Here is a 17,540-nt window from a genome sequence, read left to right as displayed (position 1 = left end):
AAAACCCACACAGGCCCGGGTAGAACATGCAAACTCCACACAGATGGACCGACCTGGATTTGAACCCAGGTCTACACTGTGAGGCCAACGCGCTAACCACTCATACGCCGGGTAGCACTTAGCATAAAATATAACAATTTACAAACATAAAAAGGAGTTTAAATCCATTTTAAGATTTAACATTGTTGTAAATTAATAATTATTGTAAAACATTGATTAGAAGATACAGGAAGTGCAGAATTATATTAGGCAAGTTTTTTTAGGATTAATTTTATTTTTGAACAACAAACATGTTCTTGGAATAAGACAACGTGCATAAAGAGGATGATGTGGTCAAAATACTAATTTGCCTAATAATTCTCCACTCCCTGTATTCCTAAAAGAGTGAAGAATGTCACAGCCAACCACGCTCTCCCCGATTTTTGATTTCCATTTATAATATAGAACGCGTTTGGGAAAATTGATTCCCTCTTAACTAAATGTTAGTCTGTTGTTCTCACTCCTCACCGGGCGGTGGCGCCATTGTTCTTCCTTTTTAAATCCATATTAACGAAGAAGGGCTTTTTTTCCGTTTGAGGCAAGCAGGTAGTTTCATAATAAATAACCGGAAAATATGGCACATTTTCGTGGTCAGATTCGGGGGCCACACTGGGGTGCCAAAAGGGATAACGTATTAATAGATTTCTGGAAAAAACACGAATCTTTGTTTAATTCGTCGCTTGAGTCTTTCTACGACAGGGATATGAAAACAAAGCTGTGGTCTGAGTGCGCTGTGTTGCTCGGGAAATCTGGTATGCTATAAGTAACTAGAGTTATGGGGTATGTAATGATTAATACGTGTGGGATGTAGGTAGATTTGGCGTAATGCTAAGATTAACAAAAAGCATTATTTATATTGTGTGGTAAATGTCCTTACCCTTATTCTGTTATGAGATTGGACAGTTGTCCAATGTCTATTACATTTTTTGGCAATGCTAAATTTCTCTTTCCCTATTTCTTCAGATTAATTCAGTGGTGCTGTTTATGTGTGTTCTTTCACTTCTTCCCTCTAGTAAGTGATGTTGTAAGAAGATCCAGATCTCTGCGGACTCAGTACGGGAGGGTGTTGTGGCACCCAGAGAGGGTCAACACTTTTCAGCAAAGGATGCTCAGAGATAAATTGGATTTTCTGAGACCTTACATTGTCCGGAGACGAGGCGATTGCTATCCCGTATGTAAAAACCAATGCATCACAATGTCCGTCATAGTTGCAACTTTTGTAATTTTCCAAACACTTGATTACAGGAATATAAGTCTGATGATCATGAAGATGATGAGGGAGAGATTGAAACTGAGGAGAGTAATGATCATGAGACAGGTACAAGTACTTTTGGAAGCCCTTTGGATGATGAGGAGGTTGGACAAGGCCCCAATGAGGAATTTCCATCTGAGGCATCCATCTCACTCCCTTCTTCCTGCTGCCCAAATACACAGCCTCATCTTGCAGAGACCATGTCCTTTAGCTTTGAACCTGACAATGACAAAGGCTTGCCTGATGTTTCTGATCAATTAGCAGCAGCAAATCTACCAAACCACGATGTACTTTGCCAGTTTGTGAATGTCATGTTGTCAGATATGCGGCAGATTAAAGACAACATGGTGATTATCCGACTTCGCCGAGATATCACTGACTTGGTGTGTAAAGCAGTGGAAGAGGACATGCAGAGACGTATTCCACTGCCCACTGCACAGCAAGGAGAGAACACACAGCTGCCGAGCTCCTCCAAACCTCAAATGTACTTGCAGAGGTTTTTAAAGAGAAAGAACAGAGGACCTGTAAAGCACACGAGGAGGATTTCCCGGAACCAAGCTGGTCAGACACTTGAAATGAATGGAAATGTTCCTCATGCTTTAATTCAGGCTTCTGAGATCAAATTAGAAATTGATCCACTCATGGTGAAGACAGAAGATCAGGCATTTACAGTTCTGTGACTTTTCAGCAGGTCTGTTTGGATCTCTGTTGTTCAACTTTTTAACAGAATGCACATAATATTGCCCATAATTTGTCATAACATGTTGTTATATGTGGAAAAAAATGGAACTGTTCTAAAAAAATATTGTGATTGCTTAAGAATTTATATTAAGACCCCAACTTTGACTACCGATACAATTCTCATGTTTTTGTCTTTTTTATAAATTATAAAACAAACATTCCAACGATAGACATGAAAAGCAGTTGTTAAATATTTTATCCTTATTAAGCCAAATAACTATTTTCAATTTTTACATACAGTTGTACCTTAACTTTCGAAATTAATTAGTTCCAGAACATTTTTTGTAACTTGAACATTTTGTAGAGGTGTACTTTATATTTAAATTCTCTAATATGCTCCACGGTTCAATTGGTCAGTGTCCCAAGTTTGTATGAAAGATGTGAAGAAACACAAAATTGAGAGAAAATTATAAGGAAATTATTTAATAATGCCTTAAAACAAATAAAGCATATGAAAATATACCTTGCACTGCTGAAATAGTTCCCTCGGCAGCCGTTATTATGAGAGACGTAATATAGACGTGTTTGTCCGCCAGATGGCGGCAAGAGCCCGTTCTACTAGGGCCGAAAGCCGTCCACTTTGTACTACATTTTAGACTTATCTGTGCACTGTGTGTGAAAATATGTGCAGCGTTGCATTATTACGGTTTTTCGCTTTAACAAGTGGAATCGCAATCATTAGTAAGGGGAGCATTTAGCTTTTATTGTCATTTTATGGGATCGAATGAGAGCCCAGTAGAGGGTAGCGATGTTCTAAAGTTATACTCAATGCATCCGCGACAATATTTTCTAAATAAAATAACTAATAACATTTACTTTTGGGGGGATTTCGCAAACTAGGATCTTTTTCGTATCTCGAGTCACTTTTGCATATAAACCTAGAGGCATTCGTAAGTAGAGGTATGACTGTATTCTGCTTTTTCATAGATTTTCACTTGTCATTCTCAGCATCATGAGTCAAATAAATTGTTACCTGATTGGTCAGAAGGGATAGTTTTGTTAATCTCAATTCACACGTCGATGAATAAAGGAGGCGGCCCGGTGGACCGAGTGGTTAGCGCGTCGGCCACACAGCTCTCGTGTCCTGGTTCAAATCCAGGTCACGTCCATCTGTGTGGTGTTTGCATGTTCTCCCTGGGCCTGCGTGGGTTTTCTCCGGGCACTTCGGTTGCATCCCCCATTCCCAAAACATGCATGGTAGGCTGATTGGACACTACATTGCCCCTAGGTACGGGTGTGAGTGTGCATGGTTGTCCGTCTCCTTGTGCCCTGCGATTGGCTGGTCACCAATTCAGGTTGTCCCCCGCTTCTCGCCCGGAGTCACCTGGGATAGGCTCCAGCACCCCCGACGATCGTAATGAGGATAAAGCGGTTCAGAAAATGAGATGAGATGATTAAAGGACTGTCATAGATAGTTCCCGTATTACAGAGCTGATCTCTCCATAACCACACCCAAACGGTCTTCTGTGCCCTATTTCAGATAAATAAAAAATTAATCAGTGGTGAACATGATTAAGCTCTTTGCTGATATTTATCTCAGGTTGAAAATTCCAAAATTTTATGGCAATTTTAAGGGTGCGGCTTATTTAAAGCTTTCACCACGTAGTGCACAAATAACAGCAGACAGACAAAAAACCTTACAAACACCGTACGACTCGTACGGTGTTTGTAAGGTTTTTTGGGGGTTTGTAAGGGGAATCATAATCATTTATAAGGGCAGTTATCGGCAGAGGTTGACAGGTATGTTAATCAGCTCCAATATCAGTTATGGCACCCACCCCACCCACCCACACACACACACACACACACACACACACACACACACCCACCTACTGATAATCGGTATTGGTCCTGGAAAACCCATATTAGTCGATCTCTGGTGGACACGCTCATTTATTTTTTTAGACAAAAGTCACGTATGAGGAGAGAATTGTCAAAAAATATTCTCCTAAATGCCTGAAAACATGTGTGAAACGCAGATGCATTTGTGAGAATAGACAGATCTCTCCCCACAGAAGTTGACCCGTTTAACCACGTGTTATTTAAAAAAAAAATCCTTAACACCAACGCTCTGATCAAGTTTTCCATTTTAAATATCACTGTACGATTAAATCGTAGTAAACTAGTACATGGCAGTTTATCACGTGGGAGAGTATTATCATCAGGCATTATGCACGGTTACATGCAGGGTCTTTGATACTTTTATTCAGGCAATGCTCAGGTTAGTCATGAGAGAGACCGTGCCGTGGGTCTTCTTCTCATTTCTGCTAGCTTAGTAAGCAAACACGTGTAATTCTTGGGTCAACATGGCCGATTTACAGATGAAGTTTATACGTAAGAAAATCCAAAAAAGAAACGATAAAAACAAAGAACGCAAACTACTCAAGAAGCAAGCAGAGGCGGAAGAATCTGGTAAATTAAGTTCGTTGTCTCCATTGGATTTTTACTCCATTATTTCTAATCGCCAAAACGGCTCGACAAATGTTACGCGATACAGCAAAATGACTTGGCTCTTATATTTTCACAGCATAGTCGATTTATTAAACTAGCTAATTCCTAGTTCAGTTCACAATTTGCACATTTAGTAGTTATGTTTATAATCTGAAACTTTGCCATTTATTCTCAAAATTATGGCGTTCATTTTTTTTTATGTTGCTGGGTACTACCGTACTTTGGCCAAACACAAGGTAGTTATCGATAACAGGCGTTTCAAACTCATTTTTGTCGCGGCCAAATCGTAGACATGGTTCTCCTCGTTAGGCCGCCATGATTGCGAGTCCACACAAAGCAGGGGTAGTCAAATCGGTCCTCGCGGGCCGCTGTGGGTGCAGGTTTTTGTTCCTACCGATCCATCACTGACACTTCAACCAATGCTATTTCTGCAGAAAACAAGAAGCACCTGACTGCAATCCACTGATTGCACTTGTAGGACACCAGATTGGTGAAAAGGTGGCCTCTTTATGGGTTGGGATGAAAACAAGCACCCACTGTGGCCCTTTGTGGAATAGTTTGAGGACCCCTGACATAAGGGTTTGTTCAAATAATGACATCATACTTTTTAAGCGACAACAAACCGTAAAAACAACGCAATATTCAAAATGTTGCATGAGCCTGACCGCTTGACTGACTGGTTTCATTAACTGGTGTTGATCTTTTATATGCACAAAGTAGAAAACCAAGCTAATCAATTTTACATGGTTTGGTTTTCGACAAATGATTGCATGTTGCCTTTTAAGTGTTGCCCTTTCAATGTTTCCATCATGAAATGGGTGTCAGTCAAGGCGCACATAGACTCTTGTGGTTGTCTTACAGTTGAGAGGATTCACCACTGATTTCTCTGACCAGACCGACTGCAAGTACATGTTTTTGTGTCGTTACATGTACTGTATTTTCATGTCGATAAGGTGCACTTAAAAGTTTGAAATTTTCTACAAAATCAATGATTCACCCAACTAGTCATTGTGCCTTTAGTTTGTACCAAATTCAAAATTCTGTAGATGTCGCTGTATGACTCTGACTGCTTGACTGACTGGGTGCATTACTTGCTGACACGCTACTTGATTATAGAGGGAAGATCTGAGGTGAATGGCAACAGAATACAGGTGTGAAAGTGGGTGCAAGAAAACAGCATGTACAGTAATCCCTCAAATATCGCGGTTAATGTAAACATGGGCGATAATCGAAAAATTGTGAAGTAGGGTCACTATTATAACTACCTTTTTTTCCTTCAGTGCTGAGTCCTAGTAGCAAGAGTGCTAGTTTCCTATTATGGTTAATTCAATATATTTTTTTACAGTGAAAGCAACTGTTGTGCTGGAGAACGGCTCCCAAGTAGCATCAAAAGATGAAACTGAAGTCGTTCGGGACCAGAAGCACGAAGACGGGTCAGTTGCCATTCCAACAGGTGTGCAAGGAAGCACTGCCAAGCAAAAGAAAAAAACAAAAAGAAAGGTCCCTCCAGCTACAGAATCACCAGGTAACACAAATCTGAAGATGTAATTTAAATTGTGTCCACTGATTGCCATTGTTATTGTAATGGGTGTTACCAACCTAAACATAGCTGAGAAAAAGCCCAAAACTCTACACGAATTAAATGAGGATGATGCTGGCGTTAAGATAGAGGAAGACGATGACGCAGTCAAACCAGTAGAGGACCTGGAGGAGGATGATGAACCTGAGCTACCATCTGGTTTTATGGGTAATTATGATTTTCCATTTATCCTTTTTTTTTGGTACCACTAAGTCTAACTGAGCTAAAGGACAAGCTAAAACTCGTCCAGATTCAAGCTTTTTGAATACAGAACAAGTGATGATATTGTATTGCTAGTGTTTAAAACTAACAGATTGGATTTGGGAATTTTACATTTGATCTTTTATATGCACAAAATAGAAACCAAGTTAATCAATTTTACATGGTTTGGTTTTCGACAAATGATTGCATGTTGCCTTTAAGTGTTGCCCTTTCAATGTTTCCATCATGAAATGGGTGTCAGTCAAGGCGCACATAGACTCTTGTGGTTGTCTTACAGTTGAGGTTTCACCACTGATTTCTCTGACCTGACTGACTGCAAGTACATGTTTTTGTGTCGTTACATGTACTGTATTTTCATGCCGATGGGGTGCACTTAAAAGTTTAAAATTTTCTACAAAATCGATGATACACCCAACTAGTCATTGTGCCTTTAGTTTGCTCTAAATTCAAAATTCTGTAGATGTCGCTGTATGACTCTGACTGCTTGACTAACTGGGTGCATTACTTGGTGACACGCTACTTGATTATAGAGGGAAGATCTGAGGTGAATGGCGACACAATGCAGGTGTGAAAGTGGGTGCAAGAAAACAGCATGTACAGTAATCCCTCAAATATCGCGGTTAATGTAGACATGGGCGATAATCGAAAAATCGTGAAGTAGGGTCATTATTATAACTACCTTTTTTCCCTTCAGTGCTGAGTCCTATTATCAAGAGTGGCTTCCGCTTACGAGTTTCGGCGTGGATTTTCATATTTTAATGAACTTTAAAAAATAAATATTTTTTGAAAATACTTAATAGCAGAAAAAAAAATTCACAAAGAAGTGTAAACGACTCCATGGTTCGCAAGTGAAGGAATCCGGAAAATAAACTTTGACAAGTGAAAAAGACAAAGTTGAGTTTCCGAGGATGTAACGTGAGCTGGCCCCGGTTGGAAGACTGATTGAGAGTGACTTTATGAGGTGTAAGTGATAACCTTTTCCACGTCACCATCCATTCTGATTTGTGACTCTATGCGCGCCCATCTCATAGCCAAAGTGAAACACCAATTCGGGGCATATGAACTCAGAAGTTGCTATCATTCCGGGACGCTTGACAAAGCAACTCCAACTGCTGGATATTGGCATATTGCTCGTGCTGTCTTTAAAAAAAACATGCTAGCAGCTAGCCTAACATACGCTACCAGCTAGCATAACATACGCTAGCGCCTAGCATAACATAGGTACGCTAGGGGCTAGGATAACAAACGCTAGCCTAGTGTCATGCTAGCGCCTTTTCCGACCAGGCGCCCTATGTATTGACAAAAAACTGAAAACATACCCGCAACTGAGACTGTGCCCTATCAGTTTTATAGGTGTGAAAATAGGGTACCGTATTTTCACGACTATAAGGCGCACTAAATTCTTAAATTTTCTCCAAATAGACAGGGCGCCTTATAATGTGGAGCGCCGTGTGTAAGCTCCAAAGCTTGACTGGGAGCACTTCTTGCCGGCACGCTTCTTGTATAGAGAGAAGGCGGACGTGGGTGGGGTCAGACGCTAAAGGCACGCCCCTACCAGGTACCCGTATATAGTGTGGGCATGTGTTCATGGCAAAACAATTTCGGTTTGGTTTTTAAGGCCTCCCGAAAAAGATGAATACAAATAGACACGCTTACGAAGCTCAGTTCAAACTTCGAGCCATCAATTATGCAGGGGAACATGGGAATAGAGCAGCCGCGAGGGAATTTTAGATCAACGAATCCATGGTTAGAAAATGGAGGAAGCAGGAGAACGAGCTTCGCCAAGTCAAGAAGAAGAAGCTGAGTTGATTTGCGCGTGCCCATCTCGCAGCAGCGGTGAAAAACCAAGTCACGAAAATGAACTTTGAGCTTACCGTCATTCCCGGAGGCTTAACTAAAGAACTCCAACCGCTGGACCTTGGCATAAACCCGGCGTTCAAAGCAAAGTTGCGAGCGGCATGGGAACAATGGATGATAGGTGGCGAACACAGCTTTACGAAGGGTGGCAGGCAGCGCCGGGCTAGTTACGCCACTACTTGTGAATGGACTGTGGCCGCTTGGACGAGTGTGTCTGCTTGCACTGTTATTCGAGCTTTTGCCAAAGCCGGCATCATTTCTGTCAAGCCACATGGCAATGTGAGAGACTCTGACAACCAAGAGAGGGAACCCGGCGTTTTTGATGAATCATTTGGACAATTGTTCAATTCGGACACAGAAAATGAGGACTTTGATGGATTTGTGGGTGATGATTGATAAAAAAACGTGAGTACATTGTAAAATGGCTAAATAAAGTACAACCGAACTCTGTTTTGCTTCCGTTGCCTTTTTAAAAACGTGTTTTTAGCGCGTGTCCGTATTTTTAAGCTGGTGTATGTTTTGCCATGCCTGGCTGCGTGTTTTGGAGCGGTGCGTCTTGTGTTTGTCAAATACAGAAATAGCACTCATTACTGACACTGCGCCTTTAAATGTGGTGCGCCATATACTCGTGAAAATACGGTACTTATTTTTGTGACCACTTATTCATGTTGACTACTTGTTCATGTTGGCTCCTTTTTTATCTTGACTACTTATTTATTTATTACTTAATTATTGATTATTTATTTGTGCACTTGATGGTGAAGCTTTAAATCTCATTACACTTTTATAATGACAATAAAGGCATTCAATTCAGCATGTTGAGTTTTGGCGTGCACACACACTCCCATATGTTGCGCACATTAAGCCGAACATCCTCTCGTATGGGTTAAATACAGAAATGGCACCCACAGCTGAAACAGGGCCTTTTAAGTCGGTGTGCCTTAGAGCTGTGCAAATACGGCAATTGAAATGGAATTTAAAATTCTAAACTATTCTTTAATTTCAGGAGCGTTTGAGGACACATCTTTTGCTTCTCTCGCTGAAATGGTGAGTGAAAGCACGTTGAAAGGAGTGAAGGAGATGGGCTTTGAACACATGACTGAGATTCAGCACAAAAGCATTCGCCCTTTGCTGGAAGGAAGGTGGGCAACCGTTACTTGAACGTTTACTCGTTGCCAAATTGATAATACAAGTGAGATTTGTGATGTCTATTTGTCTGCCCAGATACTCTATAACAGGGGTGGCGAACAGGTTAAATACTGAGCAAAAAATTTAAACTGAGTTAAAGAGCCACACCACGCAGTGAACTGCCAAAACAGACACACACACACACACAATTAAAATCATATTATTCACCATAACACTTTCTTCTCCTTACTTATTTGTTTTTAATGGGCCCTGATGAATTTGAGTGTGTTTTAAGAGGGAATAAAAATAAGAGAAACATGACTCAAGGCAAAGAGCCACAGTATAAAGAAAACATGATAAGAAGCATTCATCTTGGCCGGGAGCCACATACGGCTTGAGAGCCCCGTGTTCGCCACCCCTTATCTATAGGTTTTCTAAATCGAACCAATATTTTGTTGATTTGTTGTTTTTTGAAGAGATGTGCTTGCTGCTGCTAAAACAGGAAGTGGTAAAACCCTGGCCTTCCTAATCCCATCCATAGAGCTCATCTACAAACTCAAGTTTATGCCCAGAAATGGTAAGCACTACTCCAATTTGGAATATTGCACATTCATAAGGATTTCCATCCTGTGTGTACTTGTATGTGTCTTTCCATCTTAGTCAGTAGTTTTGATGTGTCCTCTGCGTCTCAGGCACTGGTGTAGTGATTCTTTCACCAACTCGCGAGTTGGCAATGCAGACGTACGGTGTGCTGAAAGAACTGTTGACGCACCACGTTCACCCGTATGGCCTCATAATGGGAGGCAGTAACAGATCAGCAGAGGCCCAAAAACTGGCCAACGGTGTCAATATCCTGGTGGCAACACCAGGCCGTTTGCTGGATCATCTCCAGGTATGCTGGGGTTTTGGGATTTTTTGTTTTTGTGACACCATTCCCAAGACTGTTTATGTGAAGACCAGTTATTTATGGGTACGTTCTAAATTGATGACACTATTGAAGAATAATTTAGGGTTAAGCATGGATGATAAGACAATTTAGGAGAATGGTAAGTCACGATTTGCTTCGACAAAGCTGGCTATGACTGCTGAGGAGGACGGAGATCGCCATGATAATCAAATCTTTGTGTCGGCGTCTTTCGGGATAAATTTCCCAACGTTACAACATGGTGGCTCACAACCTGTTGTTGGCTATAAATATTTAGTTTCCAAATTGATGGGTACTCTATCTCATTTGTAAAAACAAAAGTTTCACTGAACATAACGAACTAGGACAGGTCATTTTTAAACATTGGAGGGGGCGCTGTCTGGCTAGTTTTTGTACGATTTTCCTGTAACGCACATTGAGTTCGTTGGGTAACCAGGAACATGTGTCAAATTTCTTTTCGTGCTTCCTATGAGGCAGTACTAATTCCTGTTTTTGCTGAAGGACGGCAAAAGGCAACGGCCTATGACCATGGGCTTCGAAATATAGCACGCCCAATATCTCTGAGCATACAGATTGAAAATCAGGTCAAAATACCTAAACAAGTAGGAACTGAACTTGTAAAAGCAAAAATAAATACTTTCCCTCGCCACTAGTTTATGTTAAGTTTTTGCTAAAGACCCCTGCATGGTAGGACAAGTTTGGTGAATATATATTAAAGTACAGCCAAGTTATAGCACCTTATGTTATGGGTAAAACATGGCAAGGGTTGTTTTCAACTTCTTCTAGAGACCCCTCCACTTTCACTAAAACGCTATTTTGTTGATGGCCGACCCAGATCACAGTTTTAAGTCTCCCCACGTCGAGGTTTGAGGCCACTAAGGCATTTGGCCTTAGAGGGGTATCCCGTCGTGTAAAAGAATGATTTTTGCTCCCACCAAGTGGCAATAGGCTGTGTTGGGGCAGGGCACTTGTCAAACCATACAATAAGACACAGGGCGCTGGGATTTATTAATGCTTTAATGAGTTTGGCACATTGCCAAATTCATGTTGAACATTGACTATCCCTAAAAGGCCAGCCCCATGTGTGAAAACTCAGCATTTTAATAACTTAAAATCACCCAAGTCTCATGAACACACTACCAATTTGAGGCCCATAGGTGAAACGCCTCTAGGACGAGTCAAATGCGGACCCAGAAATGGCCGAAATCATACATTTTTCTGACTTCCTTTTGAGTTTGGCATATGGCTGCCAGAGACTTTTTTGTGCAGTTTGGGCCAAAGTATCGACTCGCCGAATTTCATAGCTCTAGGTTGGAAAAAAGGGAATAGAAAGGAGGGTTTGACAACTTTGGGGTGGCGCTGTTGATCCACTTTTTGTGCGATTTTCAAAACACTGCCGGCATATCGAAATTTTCGCCAAGATCTATAGATCATCAATACTGGTTAACATTGGGTACTCCAAAATTGCCCTGAAAAAATAATGGAAAATCCTTAGAATTACAATAGAGCCCTTTGCACGCAGCAGTGTTCCGGCCCTAATTAAAGATGCTGCTTCCACACAAAATAAGGGGCAGCCAGTGGCAGTAGCTCTGTCCACTTATGTTTTTCGTGTTTTACAGCATAATTTACATGAAAAATTAGAGGGAACATTGACATGCACCTGCTTGTGGCAGGTGTGATACTGGTGTGCCCATAGTGAGCAATGATGATGTCGTGACCGGATGATTCGTCTAAAGACGTTTCGCCGACGGACATTTGACAGACGGACAGGTCGCCGAATGAACGTTCGTTCAAACAGCGTTTAATGATTAAATACAAATACTAGTATTTGTTAGTTTAATGATTAAATACAAATACTAGTATTTGTATTTAATCATTAAACGCTGTTTTCAGCTGGATTTGACCGAATTTGAGAGCATTTTGAGCCGTTTGGCGACTGGACGTATATGGACATTTTTTTGCCTCCATTGCGACATCATCGCGACATTTTACAGAGGAATTCACTTCCCTGGGCTCGGTTCAAATGTCCAAAGAGCTCCAGTATTTGTATTTAATCATTAAACGCTGTTTTCGGCTGGATTTGACCGAATTTGAGAGCATTTTGAGCCGTTTGGCAAATGGACGTATATAGACGTTTTTTTGCCTCCATCGCGATATCATCGCGACATTTTACCGAGGAATTCACTTCCCTGGGCTCGGTTCTAATGTCCAAAGAGCTCCAGTATTTGTATTTAATCATTAAATGCTGTTTTAGGATGGATTTGACCCGATTGCTGTCATTTTACGGCTCGGTTCTGCTACATCTGCCCGCCCAAGAGTGCTTATTTCCGGACTGCCATGCCCGCCCAAGAGTGCTTATTCCCGGGCTGCCATTGATGGTAGACTAACATTGATTTTTACTATAATTTGGACAACACCGGCGGCGGGCCGGATTAAAAATCCTAACGGGCCGTATATGGCCCGCGGGCCGAGGTTGAAAAACTTGTACACACACGATCCGGGGGCGGGGCGAGCGCGCAAATCCCGTTTCGGCGAAACCTCCGTTCGGCCGAATGAACGTTCGGCGGAACGTCCATTCGGCGACCTTCCCGTCTGTCAAATGTCCGTCGGCGAAACGTCTTTAGGCGAATCATCCGAGTACTGATGATGTCGCTCACAATAGTACTCAGTGCGCTCAGGGAGGTTGACTTTCTGCTCAGACCAACGAAAAATTAGAGGGAACATTGCATCGCTGTCTTTTCCCGGGAAAAATCACCCCTGGCCTGGTTGTAATGTCTCAAAAGCTCCAGTATTTGTATTCAATCAATAAATGATGCTAGGAAGTGGATTTTACCTAATTTTAGTGCATTTTTTTGTCATTTCACGTATGGACGTATCGACGTTCATCGCTGTCTTTTTACCGGGGAAATGATACTCCGGGCCCGGTTCTGATGTCTAAAAAGCTCCAGTATTTGTATTTAATCAATAAATGCTGTTTTCGGCTGGATTGTACCCCATTTTCGGGCAATGTTTGCCGGTACGCCATTGACGTTTATCGCTGTCTTTTCCCGGGAAAATCACCCCCTGGCCTGGTTTTAATGTCTGAAAAGCTCCAGTATTTGTATTTAATCATGAAATGCTGCTAGGAAGTGGATTTTACCCCATTTTTGTGCATTAATTTATTGATTATTTTTTATGTGTCGCAGCTGTAGCTGCAGTAGAGGTTTTATAGCCATAAAATAGTTTTTGAGGGTTGGATTGATACATTGAAGGCGCTACCAGAAAATGCACCGCCCGCCACTGTAAAATATAACAATTTACAAAAATAAAAAGGAGTTTAAATCCATCTTAAGATTTAACATTGTTGTAAATTAATAATTATTGTAAGACATTGATTAGAAGATACAGGAAGTGCAGAATTATATTAGGCAAGTTTTTTTAGGATTAATTTTATTTTTGAACAACAAACATGTTCTTGGAATAAGACAACGTGCATAAAGAGGATGATGTGGTCAAAATACTAATTTGCCTAATAATTCTCCACTCCCTGTATTCCTAAAAGAGTGAAGAATGTCACAGCCAACCACCCTCTCCCCGATTTTTGATTTCCATTTATAATATAGAACGCGTTTGGGAAAATTGATTCCCTCTTAACTAAATGTTAGTCTGTTGTTCTCACTCCTCACCAGGCGGTAGCGCCATTGTTCTTCCATTTTAAATCCATATTAACGAAGAAGGGCTTTTTTTCCGTTTGTGGCAAGCTGGCAGTTTCATAATAAATAACCGGAAAATATGGCACATTTTCGTGGTCAGATTCGGGGGCCACACTGGGGTGCCAAAAGGGATAACGTATTAATAGATTTCTGGAAAAAACACGAATGTTTGTTTAATTCGTCGCTGGAGTCTTTCTACGACAGGGATATGAAAACAAAGCTGTGGTCTGAGTGCGCTGTGTTGCTCGGGAAATCTGGTATGTTATTAGTAACTAGAGTTATGGGGTATGTAATGATTAATACGTTTGGGATGTAGGTAGATTTGGCGTAATGCTAAGATTAACAAAAAGCATTATTTATATTGTGTGGTAAATGTCCTTACCCTTATTCTGTTATGAGATTGGACAGTTGTCCAATGTCTATTACATTTTTTGGCAATGCTAAATTTCTCTTTCCCTATTTCTTCAGATTAATTCAGTGGTGCTGTTTATGTGTGTTCTTTCACTTCCTCCCTCTAGTAAGTGATGTTGTAAGAAGATCCAGATCTCTGCGGACTCAGTACGGGAGGGTGTTGTGGCACCCAGAGAGGGTCAACACTTTTCAGCAAAGGATGCTCAGAGATAAATTGGATTTTCTGAGACCTTACATTGTCCGGAGACGAGGCGATTGCTATCCCGTATGTAAAAACCAATGCATCACAATGTCCGTCATAGTTGCAACTTTTGTAATTTTCCAAACACTTGATTACAGGAATATAAGTCTGATGATCATGAAGATGATGAGGGAGAGATTGAAACTGAGGAGAGTAATGATCATGAGACAGGTACAAGTACTTTTGGAAGCCCTTTGGATGATGAGGAGGTTGGACAAGACCCCAATGAGGAATTTCCATCTGAGGCATCCATCTCACTCCCTTCTTCCTGCTGCCCAAATACACAGCCTCATCTTGCAGAGACCATGTCCTTTAGCTTTGAACCTGACAATGACAAAGGCTTGCCTGATGTTTCTGATCAATTAGCAGCAGAAAATCTACCAAACCACGATGTACTTTGCCAGTTTGTGAATGTCATGTTGTCAGATATGCGGCAGATTAAAGACAACATGGTGATTATCCGACTTCGCCGAGATATCACTGACTTGGTGTGTAAAGCAGTGGAAGAGGACATGCAGAGACGTATTCCACTGCCCACTGCACAGCAAGGAGAGAACACACAGCTGCCGAGCTCCTCCAAACCTCAAATGTACTTGCAGAGGTTTTTAAAGAGAAAGAACAGAGGACCTGTAAAGCACACGAGGAGGATTTCCCGGAACCAAGCTGGTCAGACACTTGAAATGAATGGAAATGTTCCTCATGGTGAAGACAGAAGATCAGGCACTTACAGTTCTGTGACTTTTCAGCAGGTCTGTTTGGATCTCTGTTGTTCAACTTTTTAACAGAATGCACAGAATATTGCCCATAATTTGTCATAACATGTTGTTATATGTGGAAAAAAATGGAACTGTTCTAAAAAAATATTGTGATTGCTTAAGAATTTATATTAAGACCCCAACTTTGACTACCGATACAATTCTCATGTTTTTGTCTTTTTTATAAATTATAAAACAAACATTCCAACGATAGACATGAAAAGCAGTTGTTAAATATTTTATCCTTATTAAAAGCCAAATAACTATTTTCAATTTTTACATACAGTTGTACCTTAACTTTCGAAATTCATTAGTTCCAGAACATTTTTTGTAACTTGAAAATTTTGTAGAGGTGTACTTTATATTTAAATTCTCTAATATGCTCCACGGTACAATTGGTCAGTGTCCCAATTTTGTATGAAAGATGTGAAGAAACACAAAATTGAGAGAAATTTATAAGGAAATTATTTAATAATGCCTTAAAACAAATAAAGCATATGAAAATATAGCTTGCACTGCTGAAATAGTTCCATCGGCAGCCGTTATTATGAGAGACGTAATATAGACGTGTTTGTCCGCCAGATGGCGGTAAGAGCCCGTTCTACTAGGGCCGAAAGCTGTCCACTTTGTACTACATTTTAGACTTATCTGTGCACTGTGTGAAAATATGTGCAGCGTTGCATTATTACGGTTTTTAATCGCTTTAACAAGTGGAATCGCAATCATTAGTAAGGGGAGCATTTAGCTTTTATTTTCATTTTATGGGATCGAATGAGAGCCCAGTAGAGGGTAGCGATGTTCTAAAGTTATACTCAATGCATCCGCGACAATATTTTCTAAATAAAATAACTAGTACGGAAATGCATTTACTTTTGGGGGGATTTCGCAAACTAGGATCTTTTTCGTATCTCGAGTCATTTTTGCATATAAACCTAGAGGCATTCATAAGTAGAGGTATGACTGTATTCTTCTTTTTAATAGATTTTCACTTGTCATTCTCAGCATCATGAGTCAAATAAATTGTTACCTGATTGGTCAGAAGGGGTAGTTTTGTTAATCTCAATTCACACGTCGATGAATAAAGGAGGCGGCCCGGTGGAGCGAGTGGTTAGCGCGTCGGCCACACAGCTCTGGGGTTCTGGTTCAAATCCAGGTCACGTCCATCTGTATGGTGTTTGCATGTTCTCCCTGGGCCTGCATGGGTTTTCTCCGGGCTCTCCGGTTGCACCCCCCATTCCCAAAACATGCATGGTAGGCTGATTGGACACCACATTGCCCCTAGGTATGGGTGTGAGTGTTCATGGTTGTCCGTCTCCTTGTGCCCTGCGATTGGCTGGTCACCGATTCAGGTTGTCCCCCGCTTCTCGCCCGGAGTCACATGGGATAGGCTCCAGCACCCCCGAGGATTGTAATGAGGATAAAGCGGTTCAGAAAATGAGATGAGATGATTAAAGGACTGTCATAGATAGTTCCCGTATTACAGAGCTGATCTCTCCATAACCACACCCAAACGGTCTTCTGTGCCCTATTTCAGATAAATAAAACTTTAATCAGTGGTGAACATAATTAAGCTCTTTGCTGATATTTATCTCAGGTTTAAAATTCCAAAATTTTATGGCAATTTTAAGGGTGCGGCTTATACGCGCATGTGGCTTATATGCGAGTAAATACGGTATTTATTGATTTATTTGTCTGTCTGCTGTTATTTGTGCACTATGTGGTGAAAGCTTTAAATCTCATTATACTTTTACAATGACAATTGAAGCATTCAATTCAATTACCCCAGAACTGCGAGGCCAAAGCACTAAGCACTTAAACCGCCAGGCCCCCTATCCAGCAAGTTATTTAAGTTAAATTATTTGGCCAAAAATAAACTGACCGATTGCAGAGCACGAGGAGACAGGCAATCATTAACACACACTCATACCTAAGGGGCAATTTAGATTGTCCAACCTGACTTCCATGCATATTTTGTGGAATGCGTGAGGAAACTGGAGTACCCGGAGAGGCAACAGTGAGGCCGATGCGCTAACCACTCTCCGAGGGCTCTGTTCCCCGGGAAAGGAGTGCCCTGGGCGGCATTTGGAAGCGCGCCAGTCACTTTAAGATAAAATCTGAAAAGCTTCAGCAATTTGTGTGCACTCTCCCCTGCTAGAAGGGCATTTTTAGCATTTATTTGCCATGCTTGGGGCTGGTTTTCTTCCGCGTATCCGAAGAAACCAGGAAATGGCACGACGTCATCCTTCT

The 17,540-nt window shown here is 41.2% G+C and overlaps 1 protein-coding gene and 1 long non-coding RNA gene across 2 annotated transcripts; both read left to right on the top strand.

Moving 5' to 3' along the window:
• The first annotated feature begins 202 nt into the window (after positions 1-202).
• LOC144086850 (uncharacterized) lies at positions 203-2,494 on the top strand. Its single transcript, XR_013304589.1, has 3 exons — positions 203-791; positions 1,053-1,210; positions 1,285-2,494. It is a non-coding gene; the product is annotated as an uncharacterized LOC144086850 (long non-coding RNA).
• Positions 2,495-4,204: 1,710 nt separating this feature from the next.
• LOC144087134 (ATP-dependent RNA helicase DDX18-like) lies at positions 4,205-16,319 on the top strand. Its single transcript, XM_077617464.1, has 8 exons — positions 4,205-4,444; positions 5,829-6,008; positions 6,093-6,230; positions 9,148-9,283; positions 9,746-9,846; positions 9,962-10,161; positions 14,405-14,562; positions 14,637-16,319. Exons 1-7 carry the CDS (start codon positions 4,339-4,341, stop codon positions 14,405-14,407), a joined length of 864 nt encoding a protein of 287 aa, XP_077473590.1. The 5' UTR covers positions 4,205-4,338; the 3' UTR covers positions 14,408-14,562; positions 14,637-16,319.
• The last annotated feature ends 1,221 nt before the right edge of the window (positions 16,320-17,540 follow it).

This window comes from Stigmatopora argus, chromosome 13 (assembly GCF_051989625.1).
Source record: "Stigmatopora argus isolate UIUO_Sarg chromosome 13, RoL_Sarg_1.0, whole genome shotgun sequence".
Taxonomy (NCBI): domain Eukaryota; kingdom Metazoa; phylum Chordata; class Actinopteri; order Syngnathiformes; family Syngnathidae; genus Stigmatopora; species Stigmatopora argus.
Note: the sequence above shows the minus strand (reverse complement) of the source record. Positions and strands in the feature narration are given on the sequence as shown.